At 39.9% G+C, this 17,633-nt stretch overlaps 1 protein-coding gene across 1 annotated transcript in view; it reads right to left on the reverse strand.

Moving 5' to 3' along the window:
* The window catches only part of fgf14 (fibroblast growth factor 14), a gene marked incomplete at both ends in the record, with an annotated part of 96,931 nt that extends 79,532 nt beyond the window's left edge, over positions 1–17,399 (reverse strand). The window contains one exon of the mRNA XM_083921156.1: positions 17,294–17,399. Within this exon, the coding sequence (XP_083777282.1) occupies positions 17,294–17,384 (91 nt within the window). The remainder of the gene's footprint in view (positions 1–17,293) is intronic.
* Between the last annotated feature and the right edge of the window lie 234 nt (positions 17,400–17,633).

The raw sequence follows: 17,633 nt of genomic DNA on the forward strand, positions 1-17,633 counted from the left end.
GTACCTCAGCTGGTGAGTTCAGCAACATGTTGTGTTTCAGCCTCAACTGTGTCCCCTGGTGCTGTATCTGTCTGGTCTCTGTACCTCTGTACCTGAGTGCCTCACCGTCTCTAGTCTAGTGTGTATAACTGAAAACAACTAGACTTCCTGTGCAGAGCCAAGCACTCACCACCACAAACAGGTTACTTAGTCAATGCCCACCCCATCATCTTGCTCTCTCCCTCTCCTTCTCTTTCTGTGTCTGAATAAAGGACGACAGCCACAGGAGGGGGGATGGCAGCCTACAACTGTGGGAATTTAGCTTTAAGACGGGGATGTGCTAGAGGTGAATACCAATATGAAAACGAGAACTTCCAAAAAGCCGTCATAAAAATGTTGAAAGACCTATGGAGGAAGGTATTAGGCTTGCTGGGTGTGATGAACAAGACGGAAGCTCTGGGGCTAGGGCCTTTTTTTTTTTTTTTTTTTTTTTACAGCAAAACTGTCAGGAAGTTTGTCGCTGCTCCCAAACAACGTACACAAAAATGAATGCATACAGAGAGCGAGAGAGACAGAGAGACAGAGAGAGAGGGAGAGAGAGAGAGAGAAAGGGAAAGACAGAGGCAGCAGCAGCACAATACTGCCTGCTGCACTGCAGCAAAAATCTACACAGTATACCGTAGCCACTACACAACCTCTAGCACTGCACAGAACAGACCCCCGTACGGAGGCAGTGGAGTGATAGAGTGATAGACAGAGTGAGGTAGACAATGTGCATGTGTGAAACTGGGAAACACAAGACAACTGAATGGCAAAACAGAAAGCTAAATGTTATTTTTGTTGATGTGTTTTTTTCTGATATATTCAACAAATGACACAAGTCAATCATCAACAAACCAAGAGAACTGTATGCATCTGTGAAAATATGCATGAAACAGAGTTAAGAGCTCCACACTGAAATGTGTAAGCGCATCCTCTGAGTCCAAAGCAACACAACAATGGAGGATGCACTGAATTAGGCCAATTGCCACTTTTACTCAAATTCAAAAGCAATAAAATCCTAGGAACACCTCAAAGCCTGTGAGCGCAGACTGCTACAAAGCTCTGTGTTGACAAAATGTTAGGAAGTTTCCTCAAACAGTTGCTCATCAGGCACAGCTCCTCTGAGTGGCATTCAGACTGAAAACAGCCCTGTATTAAAACGTGTGTGTGTGTGTGTGACGCAAGAAATTATTCAGGAGATAGAGTTTCAGTAATAGATCGTTTGAGGGTTAGTAATAGAGTTTGAGGGTATATTAAGGATTGTATTGCTCTGGAAAGTCACAATCACAATCATTTTGTTCTTCATGACAATGATTGCAAGTAAACAGTAGAGATATAGTAATACAAAGTATTAAGTATAGGGATGTGTGCTTTTATGTATTTGAATTGCCAACGTAGCATCTTGCTGGATGATGCGATGGCAAAAGATGAGCCATTATTGACTTTTTTGCTAAGTGACCCTGCTTTTTTTTTTGCCAGAATCCTCTGCACCCCTGCTGCGTGGACAATCTGGCCTGCGTTTTTTCAGGCAGGTCTTCAAGAGATATTTTGCTGATTTATGATTCCCTTCGTGGCTGAAGCGCATGGAGCTCAGAGCATTGGTCTGCCAAAACAATGCACCTGTACACACTGCCCACATTGCCAAGATACAGAGCTGGTGTAAAATTGGGAGAGTATCCCTTTAGGTCGTTCTGTGGCCCAACAGACTTCGGAATCTAGACTGAATTATAGCCTCCCAAAGGTTTATCAATCACTAGACAAAACTCAAAGTGAACATCCAACCACTTTAGCAAAGAACAGACAATTGGCAAACTATCTGGGTGCCATAGGTAGCTAGAAAAAGAGAGTGTGTGACTACAACCTATGGCCAGTGAGACAAAAGATGTCTGACAGAGCAACACTGCTGCACTGCAGCCTGTAAAAAGAAATAATAAATAAAGTTCTATTACCAACTCAACTAACTCCCAAACCAAACCAAAATGCAATATTTACTTGGGGGGCAAAATACTGACATTGCCTTGGAAGCAGCAAAATACAATTTGTTGGAGCAGGTCACAGTCTGAGGGGAAACGAGCAGACCAACATATTTATAGTACTAAGCTCATTCATAATCTGACTCCTCTTTTTATTTTGAATGGATCTCTTTTCTTGCATAGTTTTCACCATAACACTCACATTCAAGAGGTAAATCATATGTGCAAACCTATTGTTGTCTTCTTACTTAACAAAAGTAATACTGTATCTCTGTATTAGCATGGCCACGATAAGGTAGAAAGAGAGATAGAGATGAACAGAGACAATAATAGAAAGAGAGAGAGCATCCTGCTCAGATTATCTCGTCAGCGGGGAGCACAGTGAAATGATGGACATCAGTAATAAATGAGCTACAGGCCAACAGTGAGTCATGAAATTATATCAGCAATCAATCATAATCAAATCATTAAAATGGACTCGCAGCACAGGAAAGACGCAGACCCAGCTGACCTCGCTCTGTGTTTCCCTCCACCAGACCTCATTGCTCTAAAACAGTACAGCAGCAAGCCGTCACTTTAGCAGTGTGCCTCTGGCTGTATGATTTGTAGTAACATGTACTGTGGCTCAATATCACACGCACACAAAGACACACCAGTGTGTTAAGTCTGGTGTGTTTGATAAAGGTTAAAGACGCCACATTTGTGTCATCAGAGCCACAGGGAACATGACCAACCTTCTCACCGTAATGCACAGCAACATGCTAATGTGACTGCATCATATTGCGCTCCTGGATGACAGACTGGAAACAATATTACTGAAAACATTGGATCACTCTGCACACTTGACAAATCTTAAACCCCTGTTTCTTGGTATTGTTCTACTTTAACATCAGGTAAAACATTAAGAGGATATATTTGCATATAAAGAGTGCAGGCAGATCTTTTTGTCTGCATCAAAACTACAGTATAATAAAAGAATGTTGATTTCTAATTGTATCATTTCCTATTTTCTTTTTGTCAATATTCAGATTCAGATTAATTTTCTACAGTACATGTTTCTTTTCTATTGGATTTATTTTATTTGATCTGCATCTGTACCTTTTCCATTTCTATCAAGCCATATCAACCATGAAGTTTGCCAACTGTCCTCATCTTGTGCACCTGCTGTGCATCATGCTTTCGGAGCTGAGTAGACTGCTTATGCCTCCATCCTCAAAAGGAATAATTCAGAACCAGATTGAAAAACTTTTGTCACTTGCTTGAGTACTACCTTCAGATTTAAGCAGGTTACAGCAGCTCTAAGAGATCACTTGGGTGCAGGTAACATGTCCATTCACCCCATGTACAGATACAAAGTTTATATTCAACATGTAATCATGCTAATGGTATGCTAACATAACATGAATCTTTCTTTCCTGCCACTTAAGGAGAAGTCAGACAGTCTGACAAACTCAGTGTGAAGACACCAGTATGGTTTAGATAATATTAAACCCTTAAACTTCACAAAAGATATATGTTTTTTCTTACCGAAAATGCTTGTTTATAATGTCACTAATGTCACAATTTACAAAAGGGTTTAAATAAATGTTATGACCTACATTGTGTTTGCATGCACCCACACATTTTCAGTGTGCAGACATGGCAAAATAATGTGTATTTTAGGCAAAGTAATGCAATTGTTACTTTAGCTTATTAAATATTTACTATCACTATACTACTACTTTACTATCATGAATGAAAACAGATGTGATTGTTTCACAAATAAACAACCAATAGACTATACGTTGATATAAATTACTCTTTAAATTTCAGAAAAGTATTACTTTGTTCTCTTTGGCGGCACCTATGGCAATAAGCGGTAATGCCAGCTGCGTTATTGGACCGCTTATGAGACACCCATTTCATAAAACTGCAAATGCAAGGGCTTTTCATCTATGGGTCATAGACTCAATCACCATTGTTAATAATCTTAAAGCTAATTACTGTCTTTTCCACAGGGATGCACCAGTTCAACTTTTCTTCTCCTGATACTAATTCCCATACCTAAAATGACGAAATCTATGATATTTAAGACCAATCCAATACAAGTGCTCAATGAATGTGTGTAGGATAACATGATGCCAGGAATAATTATAGCACTAAAGTGTGAGCCAGTGGACTGGACACGACTTAAAATGTGAAACTAATATCAAAAAATAATCATTTTAGAATGGCATTTCCAAAGAACCTATATTTAATGTAGATTGGTCACATCATGGCTTATACCTGATGAGCTTTATAAAGTCAGGATATTATTCCTTAAGAAATTAAATATTCATTTTATTCACATCAATCTTAGCTTAGTTTGTAAAATGTATTCACGAGTTTAGAGATTGATGCCTGCATGAAATTGTAATCTACATCATCTACATCTGAAAAATAAATCTCAGTGAACTGAATATACTTTTATAATGGTCATCTTGGATGACACTGTGATGAAGATCTCCAGAAAGAGACATTAGCAAGACACTCCTTACGTCACTCAAAATAAAAGGATAAGTGCTACCTGGAGGATTTTTGGTATCTGCGTTGCCCTCTAGGCTATTTTCACTTATGTGGCCATCTCTGCAGTAGTTCCATTAGAGCTACGGTGTGACTGTATTGGAACTGGGCCAGTGGCTTTGGTGAGCTACTGGTCATACTATAGGAAACAACTGAAATAGCTTTAGATACACTTGAAATAAACACAAGCATAAATCAATGTGACTGTGTTACAGTAAATACTGCATATCACTGTTATACAACCACAACATTAGTTTGGGTTAGATCCAGATCTGGGATGATAGTGGAGAGCAGAAGAATGGAGACTGCAGCATGAATAGAGGCATAGAACCAATAAAGATGTGTGAGAGAGCACAAGTATTGAGGAAGGTACTAGAAAATAGGTGGATTGAGAGATGATGGGGTTAAGGGACAGAGAGCAAGACAGTGGATGGACATAGATAAAAGGCTAAGCAGCTACCCGAGGCTAGTTTAATATCTAAATAACAACATCTAAAAACATGGACTAGTGTGACGTCAGGTTTCCCAGAAGGTTATTTGAAGTCTTCTTGGATTCTGACATCTGCATCATGACGAGGAACTGCGTAGGCTATGGCTGCAGGAAACAGGGACAATATAGTTAAAGGCAAACTGCAGTGAACAGCGTCTCCTTGCTTCCAAAAACAACACAGATTTTGGCCTCTGGAGACCCCTGAGGTCATGCCTTTGCATCTTCTCACAATGTGTTAAGACTGATGACATGTATGGCTAAAATCATAGCAATCCCTTTATGCTGCACTATAATCATGTCAGCTTTCAATCAAAAGATAAAATGTCAGTGGGTGTGAGAATTATAAGTTAAGTTGTTACCACATGGTGAATGGTGTTGCCACTGAATGAATGAAAGGGTTACTTCGAAAGCACACAAGGAGAATGTTACATTCAGTGAAATAGAACAAAAAAACTTGAGACATTTTTTACATAAAGGTATATCTTACTTACTAAGCTTACTGCCTTATAGTCAGTCAGTAAAAAGTTCCGCCCCATCGTCAATCCAAGCAACTTGCTGTTCTTCCTCTTTCTGTATTTTCAACTTAAACATATGTGGTTTTCCACCACAGCATAATGTTAGACATCTGCTTCCTGCTTACTCTAGCACTCATACGCCCAGTGTATGTAAATGGTCATGTGATATGCGTTTCCAGGCATTCACATTGTTAAATTCGACAAGATTGTCCACACAAGGATCCAAACACAACTTTTTTTTAGTTATGATGATGAACTTCAAAAAGGCGCATCTGTGTCAGCTCTTCTGTACATCTGTGTACAAATGTACAAACTTCTGGCCCCGCAAATCAATAATCTCATTGTCTAACTGCATTATTCTGTATTGCTCTTCATCTCTCGCTCTCATCACTTTGTCACTTTATTGTGAATCAGAGCGCAGTGCATAAGCCCGGTTCAGGAACTCAGCAGCTTCAGGAAAATCACAGCAGCTACCATTTGTCCAAGCCTCTGGGGTCCTGGAAGTAGTGAGCTTAAGATGTGTCATGTATTAGGGAGAACCTGCTCAGAGTTGTGTTAGACTCCTCCTGCTGCTCCACCTTCACTCATAAAAGTGGGGGATATGTCACACAGCTCCTACTATTTAGGGCAGAGGATGAGCCAAATTACAAGATGATTTATGGCGCCTCCATAAGACAGGGCAGAAAACCAAGTGGGGAAAAGCTGTGATGGCTATTTTGAGATGTATCTCAATTTCCCAGTGTTCCTGGAAAATAGAGCTTTCAAAATTATGCATCTCCTGGGTAAAGTCAGTTATAAACTAGCAAGGTCAGTGAAATTAAGGAGTCCTTGGTAAAAAAAAATTAATAATAATGATAATGAATCTAAATTATAATAAATCATTTTTATTTATTTTTTTCAACCTGCACCTGTGTCTTCAATTTCAGGATGAGGTTATTACATGTAGCACATTAGTCCTCGTGGACAGGGAAATACTAAGACTAACTAGTTCTTCATTGTAATACAAGAACATTTCTTTATTTCCATGTCTTCTATGTCAATGGTTCTCGTTTTTTTTTTTTTTTACACCTTCTACCACTTCAGAAAATAGTAGGCTCTCAATGCACCACGACCTTAAGTAACCTGTCGCCAGATGAATTTCGTTCCACCTCACTTCCGCCTTGACTCCGCCTAGCTCCACTCAACCATCTGGGACCGCTCCATAGGGAAGTGATTTCAGGTGGTCGAGTCCAATTAGGACTGCTGGGCGGGTTTTTATAGATGTGCTGTAGCGGAGAAGCGACTGTTGTGAATCAGACAACAATGGCGGCTCGCATCGAGGAAGCAGGTGTCAACATCGATGCTGCGATTTCATCTGAGTTGTCCAAACTAGCGGATATTTCTTCTTTAAAGGACAACAGAGAACGGCTCTGAAGGCTTTTGTTGGTGGAAACGATGTTTTCGCCCTTCTTCCGACCTTGTTTGGCTTTTCCCTGCGTCTCTCATCAGCGTCACGGGTTGGTTTCGATGTGAGTGGTTGAAGTAGCATGTCAATAAAGATGACAGACTTGGTTTATCCAATCAAATGCAAGGATTTTTGATAAGGCCCAGCCTCCTGAAATCACTTTCCTATGGAGCGATCCCAGATGTATGAGTGAAGCAAGGCGGAACAAAATTCATCTGGCGAGAGTCAGATTAGAATTTAAGGGCAATGGTCAACAAATCACTTTGGCCCAATTTCACTGGCCTTAAATGGCTCAACATGATTGAGGACAAGAACGTTCATTAAACTGGCAATTGAGAATTTATTACACTACCTAAAGTTGTTCGTTCAGATCTGACAAGACTATGTCATCGCCTATCCACAAATGGCCAATTTCATCTTTCTGTGTCAAACATAACTAAAAACAGCCACAGAAACAAAGCTACGGTGAGAAAAGGTGGAAGGGAATACCAGAGATCTAATCTAATCTATTTTATTTAAAAAACACTTCCTCACAAAAATGTCTAATTTTGCTAAATCAAAATCTTTAAACCCACATGATGTCCCTCACAGCAACCTTTTACACCACATGTAGTCTTCTGTATCCATGATCTAAACCACAAAGCAATCAACAAATCATCACTCCACACTTAAACTCTACTGGCAGTTCATTTGTTTGGCCTTTAACAAGGTTGCAACAAATATGTTGGGAAGTCAATGTGCTACATAACACCTACGTGCTTAAGATTGAGAATATTGCAACAATTTGAGCAAAGCTTAAATGTCATATTTTTATCTTCAATTGTTTTTACACATTTCTTTGAGAAAGGAAAGATGCAGAGAGATAACCTTTTACAATTGTTACCAGGGCAACCACAGTTTATTCAAAACAACAATAATATCGCTAATGTTTTCAACCTACTAAGTGCAAATAACAAATAAAGGTAGCCACTTTGTTCCATTAGCTACAGTAGAAACAAATCCTCCCTCTGTGATTTACCTCGATTTGGAGAGACTATTGACTATTTCAACGTGTTATTATTTGATATGCCGGCCAATATTGAGAAAATGAGCTAGCTGAAAATGGATCATATTAGTCAAGTTGGCTTTGAAGACCAGACAGATCATATGAAAAACAAGTTCTCAAATAACAATGTTCATTCTTCGCTCAGCTAAAACTGACTCCGGTCTACTTTGTGCGAGCTGTTTGATGAACTGGATTTTAAAACCTGCATTCACAGAGTTTTGGGGAAATTTTGGGGAAAACAGGAAAGAGCTGTAAACACAACACTGACGTATTACAGTCAACTTTCTTCACATCCACTAACTTTAAGTTGATATTGCAAACTTGATATCAAACAGTTGGTCATTGCCACAGCCAGCAGATAGAGGACAGAACAACATTCCCTTGGATTCATTTGTCTGGCAACTTAACAAATGTGGGTCCAATATTCACTCTCCATTTAGCTTTGGTTTAGACTCTACCAACTCCTGAGGGGGATACTTGGCTGCTAGATGCTCTAGTGTGTCCACCATCTAGTTGCCAACTTTGTTTGTCTGCTGTTTGGTGCTGAGCAGTTAGTGTACAATGGATTTTAGTACTTTTTCACTGAACAAAGCTGCTTGCTGCGACTGAAAATGATGCAAGTGACAGCAGTGAGAGAATACACCAAAACAGTAAAGTTATAGGCTATAAAACCAAAACAATTAGCTGAAAGACTAAGCTAAGAGCTGAGAGGACCAGTAGTATCAGGTGATTATTATCTGTGGGTTCCTCACTCAACACTATCACATTCAGGAAGTCATTTGTTAATATAAAAATATTGATTATAGCCAGCTGTTCTCATCCTAACTCATCGTCACATACGGCCACTTAGTCAGGACCCCTTGGTGTCACTTCTCAATGCACTGGGTAGCCCGCCAACTGTGAAGCTGCACTATTGTAGCCGTTTTGGAATTCAAACAAAACTACTTGGTTAGGATTTGGGGTTAGGAAAAGATTGGGGTTAAATGAAGTGAATGGGATACGAACCGTCGGCTCCTAAGGTGAATGTACAGTGTTTGTCTGTCCCATTTGCAACTTCAACCTCCTCCCTACACTGACTTTTCTTGCTCTTATTGTTGCACCACTTGCTGTGGAAATCTAATATTGCAGCAGATAGGTTCACAGTTGAAAGCCTGGTGTGTTTCATACAGACACTCAAGGATGACTCCTGTGTGGGTTTCAAACACCAAGGGCCATGCCAGAAAGGGTTGTTTGACGTCCTGGGAATGAGAATGGGCTGTTATAGCAGCTTTAAATCCAACAGTACCATTGAGGTTCAGTGCTAAAAAAAAACAATAAAACATAATGGCACTGTTTTTATGAATGATGATTAATTACAAAGTTAAAAATCAGAGTGTCAGACAAATAAAATATGTTCTTTATTTCATAACCCATGAGAAATGATCCAATTCACGATGTCTCCCCTTCAAACAAACTCCCATCCAGCCTAACCTTGAAACAGAGAGCAGCTCTGTGCACGGCCTGTGAACCCATCCACCTGCAGATTCAGTGGCCAGTCACCCTTGGAGGCACCAAGCCAGGACCGCAAGTCCCATCATTCCTCTCACATCTGCAAACAGCAGCATCTGGGAAGTATCCAGAGCATCCTGGGAGATGCTTCATGTTAATTCAGACCTTAATCCCACCTATCTACAGCCAAATTTGTCTTCTTGTCCTCTTTTTCCTTCCGTTTCTCTATACATACACTATACATTATATATATGTATATACTGTATACGTCCACCCTCTCGTCTGAACTGATTTGGATGTAAACTTGATTGTCTCTCAGAGGGAGGTAGAATAGTAGCCAGAAACTTGAATCTTATCATCCCCGCAGGTCATATTTCTCAAGAGCAGGACAGAGACAGAGCAAATTAATTCAGTGTAGGAACTGATGACTCTGCCATCATCACACCCAAAAAAGGTGAGGGCAAACCAGTGCTTCTTGGTGACCTGAACCAACCCATACTACGGTGGCCCTGAAGTGCAAATCACAACAGCAAATGGAAAAACAAAGCTAAATAAGAAAACAAAATGCATAATAAGAAAACAAAACACCAAATAGGAAAGCACTTCAACAAATCCTAAAACGCAACAACATTAACTTCAACCGGGAAAGGTAGGCCTATCTAATTTATTTAACAGAAAGGAGAAACACCAGCTACGTGTTGAACGCAACCTTTGCTCAAGTACCTGCCACATCAGATAGCCGAGTAGCTGCCCTGGTCCACGTCCCTCCGTACAACCTTGCTTCTCTCAAACGTGACTTTCATTATTTAATGCCACACTACGTTTATGGGGCTGTAACGAACCGCAGGAGAGCGAGCACAGACACAGAGAGTCTGACTGAGAGAGAAGTAATTTATTATTTTTACTTGCAGTTATAACATTTTCTAGACCAAGTGAATCTAACATAAACACTGATGCTGAGTGTTCAGCAGCTTTTAAAACCCAGAACTCATTGGTTCTGTAACATACCTGATGTTTCATATGCAAGATTGACTTTATTTGTTTGAACTTGCAAATACTACAACTAAATAGATAAATAGTAACATTAAAAAAGGTATCCTATAAATAAAACAGTAAATTTAATACCATTTTAAAATCCAATGCTAACTGCTAATGCAGGCTAACATTACCATTAGCTTATTAGCTGGTGTGTTTCGGCTGCTTTACAGCAAGAGTACTAACCACACGTCGGTTCTTATGACTGAAACACTTATGCTGGTTCATGTGGAAGGTGAATAGGGGTTTAGAAGATAAGAAAATTAAACTTACGATCCACAGTTCATGTTTTCGTCCATCTGAGTCTCCATGATAATGGCCATCCCTCCCACCGGGTGCGTCAGCTGCACCTGATCCTGATGAAGCTGCAGCACTGAAAGAGGTGCACCAGCTGTCTGCCTCACATGTGTCGGTGTTGGCTACAATATCTTACTCTGAAATCCGGTAGAAGTTAATGTTGTTGTGTTTTAGGATTTGTTGAAGTGCTTTCCTATTTGGCGTTTAGTTTTCTATTCGCTGTTGTGATTTGCACTCCAGGGCCACCATACCCTGTAGATACATGCAACTTCCTATCTTTCCAAACTATCACAAAAGCATATTTTCTTTGGTTTTTACACTGCCATGAAAACATAAACATTCAAGGTTCAAAATAATTTTGCTTCATATTGATTACACACACTTATCCTCTGTCTGTATTCAACCGCAATATCTAGATGAGTGCACTCTTAGGTATTTTTAGAAACAAAGGGTTCATCCATGTGACAAAGTTTAAAAAGTCCTGTTTTTAGAGTGGCCCCAAATGTGTCAGCATTTGCTGAACTTGTTAAGTCTGTTTAGTTTTTTATCTTAGCTGTGATATTCAAGGTATTTTAAACCCCTGTGTATCATCAGAAAAGCCACTGCAGTTTAGCTATTTACAAAGTTACTGCAATGTTTCTGTATGAAACCTAGCAACATGCCACGGTGGTTGGAGGAGGATATTTTTAGACAACCCTGCTGTTATTCTAATTGTGGGAGTGCTTGTTTGAATCTTACACGCCCCATTTAATTACATTGCATTTTGTTTGTTACCACAAATTAAACTGGTGTGGGTATGTTGCACAAATGAATCAAGCATCTTTTAACGAAAGACAAATCCACAGGCATGATTTTGGGAAAAAGCCAAATTTAAGAGACGCTGCTCTTGCTTTCAGGTGAGTATTAGATGGAGAAAAGACGTCAGCAGCATAATCTGAGTTAATAAAAGGCATGTTCAGATGACACAATGGAAGTCGCTGCTTATAAAATTACTGTGCACAGTAAAAACGTTTTTTTTTACAACAGCAGACAGCATTTAAGACACATGAACATGCATCTTATGAGGGGGCCATTCAATATGCTGACACAGCCGTTGTTCTTTAAAAAGGTATTACACCCGCCTGGTCATGAACCCGTCAACTACAGTTCATAGCCATACACCTGCAGACCGTGTAAACACAAGTATTTACAAAAAAAATGTTGCCATTCTACCGACAAGCTCCTTATTGTTTATTTATGTCTCTACAGACTTACGCAGTGCTTTATGCTTTTATGAGATACAATAAATTTACATCCATATATTTATTTCTGAATGGTTTATGTGCCACAAATCAGAACATTTTAATTTTCAGAGTTCTCAGTTTTTAGCACCAGAACAAGCTTATTACTTTGCGAATAGTCAGTATGGTTGACAATGCCAGAGACTCAAGTTAATTATCTTGGATCACTGCTTCATGATTGTGAGGTCAAGCTAGAGTTTAGGGTTAAAGCTCCAGCATACCCGTGGAGTAAACAAGAGCAATAGCATTACCGTGCTGAAGCTTCGGTTCGGCCTACTGGCTCTGTCACAAACAATAAAGTTGAGCTTCACTTGATATGCTATGAACCATCCTCACGTGGATGCCTGGGTGTTCTGTGACCTGTACTGTCACTCTGCTGTCAATAAGCCACTGCTGTGCTACTCTGAAGAAGCCACCTACTGACTTCACACATCCACTGCAACTCTGCATTTTCAGCAACCTGGCTGCATTACCTCCAGGTTAACAGAACTCAATGTTGTACAAAGCTACGAATACAAGAAATGGCAGTAAGTATGCACCAATTATCTTTCTTTATTGCATGTGGCAGTTCATGACATAACTTCTTCCTCTGACGTTAACCACCAAATGCCCTAATAGACCGCTGTCATTCTAGGGCATTTGGGTGATTGTAGTTGTGTAACCCATTCAAAGACAGTCAGACGGACAAGTTTTAAGATGACATCCAGGCCTATGTGTTCATTTGCACAATCATTAATGCAATACAGGCTGCAGGGGGAAACTAACTACATCTCTAACCCTTCCACTCAGCTAGTTCATCACTTAATTGGCTTAATGAACTGCCTGTACCAATGCTGGGACATGAGAGCGAACATTAACCATTGTCCGGAAATGCCAGTTGTACAAGACCACAAACCCTAAGGACAATCTACGATAGATAAAACAAGAATTTAGCTGAAAAACAGCGACACGGCTGAAAAAACATTAACTATAAACTACAGGCTAAAGGTGAGGCTAAAAGTGGATGTGCAGTCTTAACAGGATGACAGGCTGCTATTTGTTAAAAAAGTGAGTAATTCTGTTGTGTGCTACATCTTTGACTCGTGACTTGTTCATTCAGATCATAGTGTAACATATTTTTCATAAAAAGTTACCAACTTCAGCTTTAAGCTATAGAAACACTTACCTGAGTCCACCAGATGGATTGATTCTCATTTGCTCTGTGTATCCATCTGGGAACTCTCGTTTGGAGATCTTTTGGAAAGGGGCGAAAATACTGGTTGCTGGTTGGATAAACCATCTGTCTATCACCAACATATGCGCCAAATCAACCAATCAGATCAACGAAGCGTATCACATACTAACAGCATCGAGGCTAAGCTCAGAAAGTAAACAACGTGTTGGTAAAGGATATTTGCAGTTTGTGGAATGCAAATTTACGGATTAAAGGCACAATTTTAGGTGCCTATTCCATATTCCAACAGAAGGATCCAAGTGAGTAAAAAGCATTAGCGAGCAGCTTGCTTGATAGCTGTGCTCATCTCATCCGTGGAAACTGCCATGTTGTTTACACTGAACTGTCACTGTCGTTTCGTCACACTTAAATCGGCCTCAAAACCAACGCTGGTTGGTTCGGTCGCTTGGCAAATTTTGGACAACTTTTCACGTAACCAGACTGATATGCAAGTAAAATACAATGCAGCTTGCGAGATCAGGATGGTCTCACAAGGCTACAAAAACACTGCATTCATGGCATCTGAATTAAACATAAAACCATGCAGTATATTTTAGAAAATAATCCATAGTGTGCACATCAAAACAGCTGAGACCAATGCATTACCACTTAACTGAGAGAATATGTATTTTCCCTCCCCATTTCTATAGATTGACTGAGATAGCGAGGCAAAAGAATTCCGCAATGTAAGGGAAAATGAAGGATCAACTCTAAACAGTGAAATATACTACAAGTATACTTATGGTATATCTACCATGACATTCAGAAAACCATACAAACTAAAAGCACTAGGATTTTTTTTTATTTGACCTAATCATTAAGCCAGGATGCATTACTTTAAATTCAAAGTCTCTGACATGATACTGTATAACTTTAATTTCCAATGTGTAAATCTACAATGGTAGCTTGGATCCAGCTAAGACCGCAGCTCTCTGTTTAGAAATATTCATTTGTTTCGGAAGTAAAGTTTTCATGTATAGAAACGCATAATCAAAGGTCTATGGACAAGCTGTGCACACACATATGTCCCCATTCTAGCAACAAATACAAAGACACAAAATCAGGATCCACCCCCCTGCTTTTCCCCTGAAAGGTTAGAATTTACTATTATTTTTAATAGTTGGCTTAGTCTCTCTGTGTTCTCTCAGTTATGTTGTGTTACTAAAAATACAGTCAAAGATATGGAGCTCTATAACAAGCCTTTGCAGCTCAGGCCTAGCAAGCACTACACTGGAAACACCTGCCTCTGCTGATGGAGGGCGAGGGCAACACAGCGGATTCTCTCCTACTATGGCAGACGTAGTACAAGAAAATCCTCTAAGGTGGTTCGAGGAACATCTGTAGCTGAAAAAATCTGTTGTGCTTTTTGTTTGGCAGTGTACATTCAATGAGTTAGCAGTTTTTAATCTTGAGAAACCGTACTGCACCCCACTGACACAGTCTGCATCTTGGCCTACTTCATTTCCCAGTAAACTACTGGCTCTACCTGCTGCTTCAGCACAAACCCTGACAATCGTGCCCACACCATCAGTTTATGATAATTAAATAGTGAGAATCCACAAGGTAAATGTGGGCTACTCTTACTTTGAAAGGCAAATGGCTTCAAATCTCAGACACCTGACAGTGAGTCTCAGCTTTGATCGATTGGCTGCATGGTGTGGAGCACCAGGGAAGTCTTGCTGCAGCTTTCAGTGCAGCAATCAGTCAGGTATCACCCCAGAGCCTATACTGTGGCTTAGCTCCAGATTGTGCCTTTCATGTAATCAGCATTTTTACAGTCCAAACCTTTGCAAAGATAAACACAAGCCAAGCCGTGGAAGAAAAAAAAAAAAAAAACAAAAAAAAAAAAACAAAGAACTCACAGGCTGTGTGACAATGCTTACCAGTGTTGTGGAGATGTTTCCAGATTCCTTTAAACAAACATTAAGCTATTTTTCTTGCAGCCTTAATGTTGCACCATAGCCATCTTCTGAAGACCGTCAATAACATTGTCCAGTATGTTAGATTTTCCTCCTGTGTACTATGCATTTTCTTAGCTCTTTTCATGTTGGGACAAAAGAGTTTAAGTTATTTTTCTGGTCCGAACCAAGCATAGTAGGGATGCTGCTGCCTGTCTAAAACAAACAAGCCGGAAGTGACATATGTACATCCTTGATACAAAGGACTTTATATGAAGATATTAAATAACATAGGCAAATGCTTTGTCGCATTTCAGCAATGTTTTATGTTCCCATATCTATTTTGTAAACTATCAATAAAGCAAAAATAAATATATATTAAATGATATCAATTAAAAGTAATACAAACAAAGAAATATTATATATGTTGTATATACAGTATGTAGATATATATGTAGATATTGTATATGTTTTATATACATATATCTAATTGCATATATATACATACATATATATATATACAAATAATAACGTATTGAATATTTGGTGGAGCTTCTACCACGCCAGCAACTAGGCTATGCCACTTCAGGCTATAGTGTGTGTTTGGCTAGCTATGGTTAACCGTTCAATTTACAACTTGGGGAACCAGTTTAAAATGTCTTTATTTGGATAGCCCTCTAGATGTAATGTATTCGATGTTTAGTAAACAGGGGTCTTGGGAGAATAACGTTAAATAAATATCCATATTTGTGGTAAGTGTTTTTTAAACGACCTGCGAGGGTTTTCCAAAGTTTAACGTAAGAGTGCCTTAAGTTAGCATAACTGCCATTTCCTTACTGTAACCTAGTAACGTTAACAGCTAACGGTTACTAGACGTTAACTCAATCTTTTATCAATGTAAAAGTCTTAAATGAAAGGCCCATTTGGGGGACTATAGTTTAAGGGGAACCCTAATGGTCTTATCAAATAAATGGTGTTTGTTGTTGATAGTTGAATGTTTCTGTCGTTGCTCCTGCAGTGTCAGCAAAGGCAAAACAGTACAGCTACAGTGTGTTGATGATCTACTATACTGCAGTTGCAGTGTGGAGGAACTGTGCTGCTGCTGAGCACATCATCTTCAATCGCCACAACACGAGGTAACAAGTAGCCCGCACCTGGGGAGCTGGATTTTCTTTCATACCTACAACAGCCTGTTGAAATAAACATCTCTTTTTTCTTACTTTAGCTCTATGGTGTTATTTAATTAGAATATATAACTAATAACTGTTGGTGTGACGCTGAATGCAGGGGTTTGTACATGGCACACATCAAAAAAAAGTCCAGAATCTGAACGATGGCGACTGCTCAAGTGCAGGATTTGCATTAGTGCAGTGGAGCCTGGTTCCTTTTTGCATGCCCTGTTCGCACATCAGCTGCTCGGGCTTTTTTTTTTCAGCACAAAATCAACTCAGGTGCTGGTATAAAAACCCATGAGCATGATGAATATTGGCCTGTAACAGCCAAAGGGATAGACATGAAAGAAGAGTATGTCTCCTCGGGCTGGCAGCAGCCCATTTAATCGAGAAGTGGTGTTGCAGAGGGGGAATGCTGCTGCAGTAAACCCGAGGATGGAATAATCTGGTTAGGGGGAATCACGTTGGACAGAATAACTGCATGTGGATTTGAAATAACATCTAGTCCGTGTATGTGTGTGTGTGTGTGTGTAAGTATGTGTACGTGCGTGCGTGTGTAGGCGCTATTTAAAAAGTTAGGAGATCATGGTGCCGTGGTGATGCAGGGGGGCTTTTGTGTGTCTGCGCGCTGCGCGTCCCCAAACCTGGGCTCGCCGATAGTATAGCAGCACAGAATAAGTTGTTCCCCCTCCCAGCGCCTCTGCATGATCCACTCGCTGCATAAAAGATTGCAGATCTTTCACCATTACAACAAACAAACGAATAACGCAGATCCACACACACTGTCTGTCCCTCACACACACACACACGCACATACACACGCACGCACAACGCCGGTCCACAGCGAAACGGAGGAGTAGGTATAATGGTGATGAGCTTACCACTTGGATTCTTGTTTTTCTTAAGACTCTTGCCACAAAGACACTGCAGCATATGCGTTCCTTTGCTGAAAATGTTCCAAAGAAACCACATTGATTTGGGCGAAGAGCAATCCAGTGGCTTAAACACCCAGATATAGATGAGATCCTTGCGGTTGCATAATAACACAATTGGATCAGTTCTCCAGGACAAGGCTACCAATTGTACCATAGAAAAATAGGGATATCCAAGTCCTATGCGTCTTCATTCACGTGGCAAAATATGCAGTATCTGTCAGACTTCTTAATAATGGTGTGTTTTCTTCTTCTGGCGTATAAAGGATGCCTCCTCAACTAGTCGATA

Source organism: Echiichthys vipera (genome assembly GCF_963691815.1).
Source record: "Echiichthys vipera genome assembly, chromosome: 10".
In the NCBI taxonomy this organism is placed as follows: Eukaryota; Metazoa; Chordata; class Actinopteri; order Perciformes; family Trachinidae; genus Echiichthys; species Echiichthys vipera.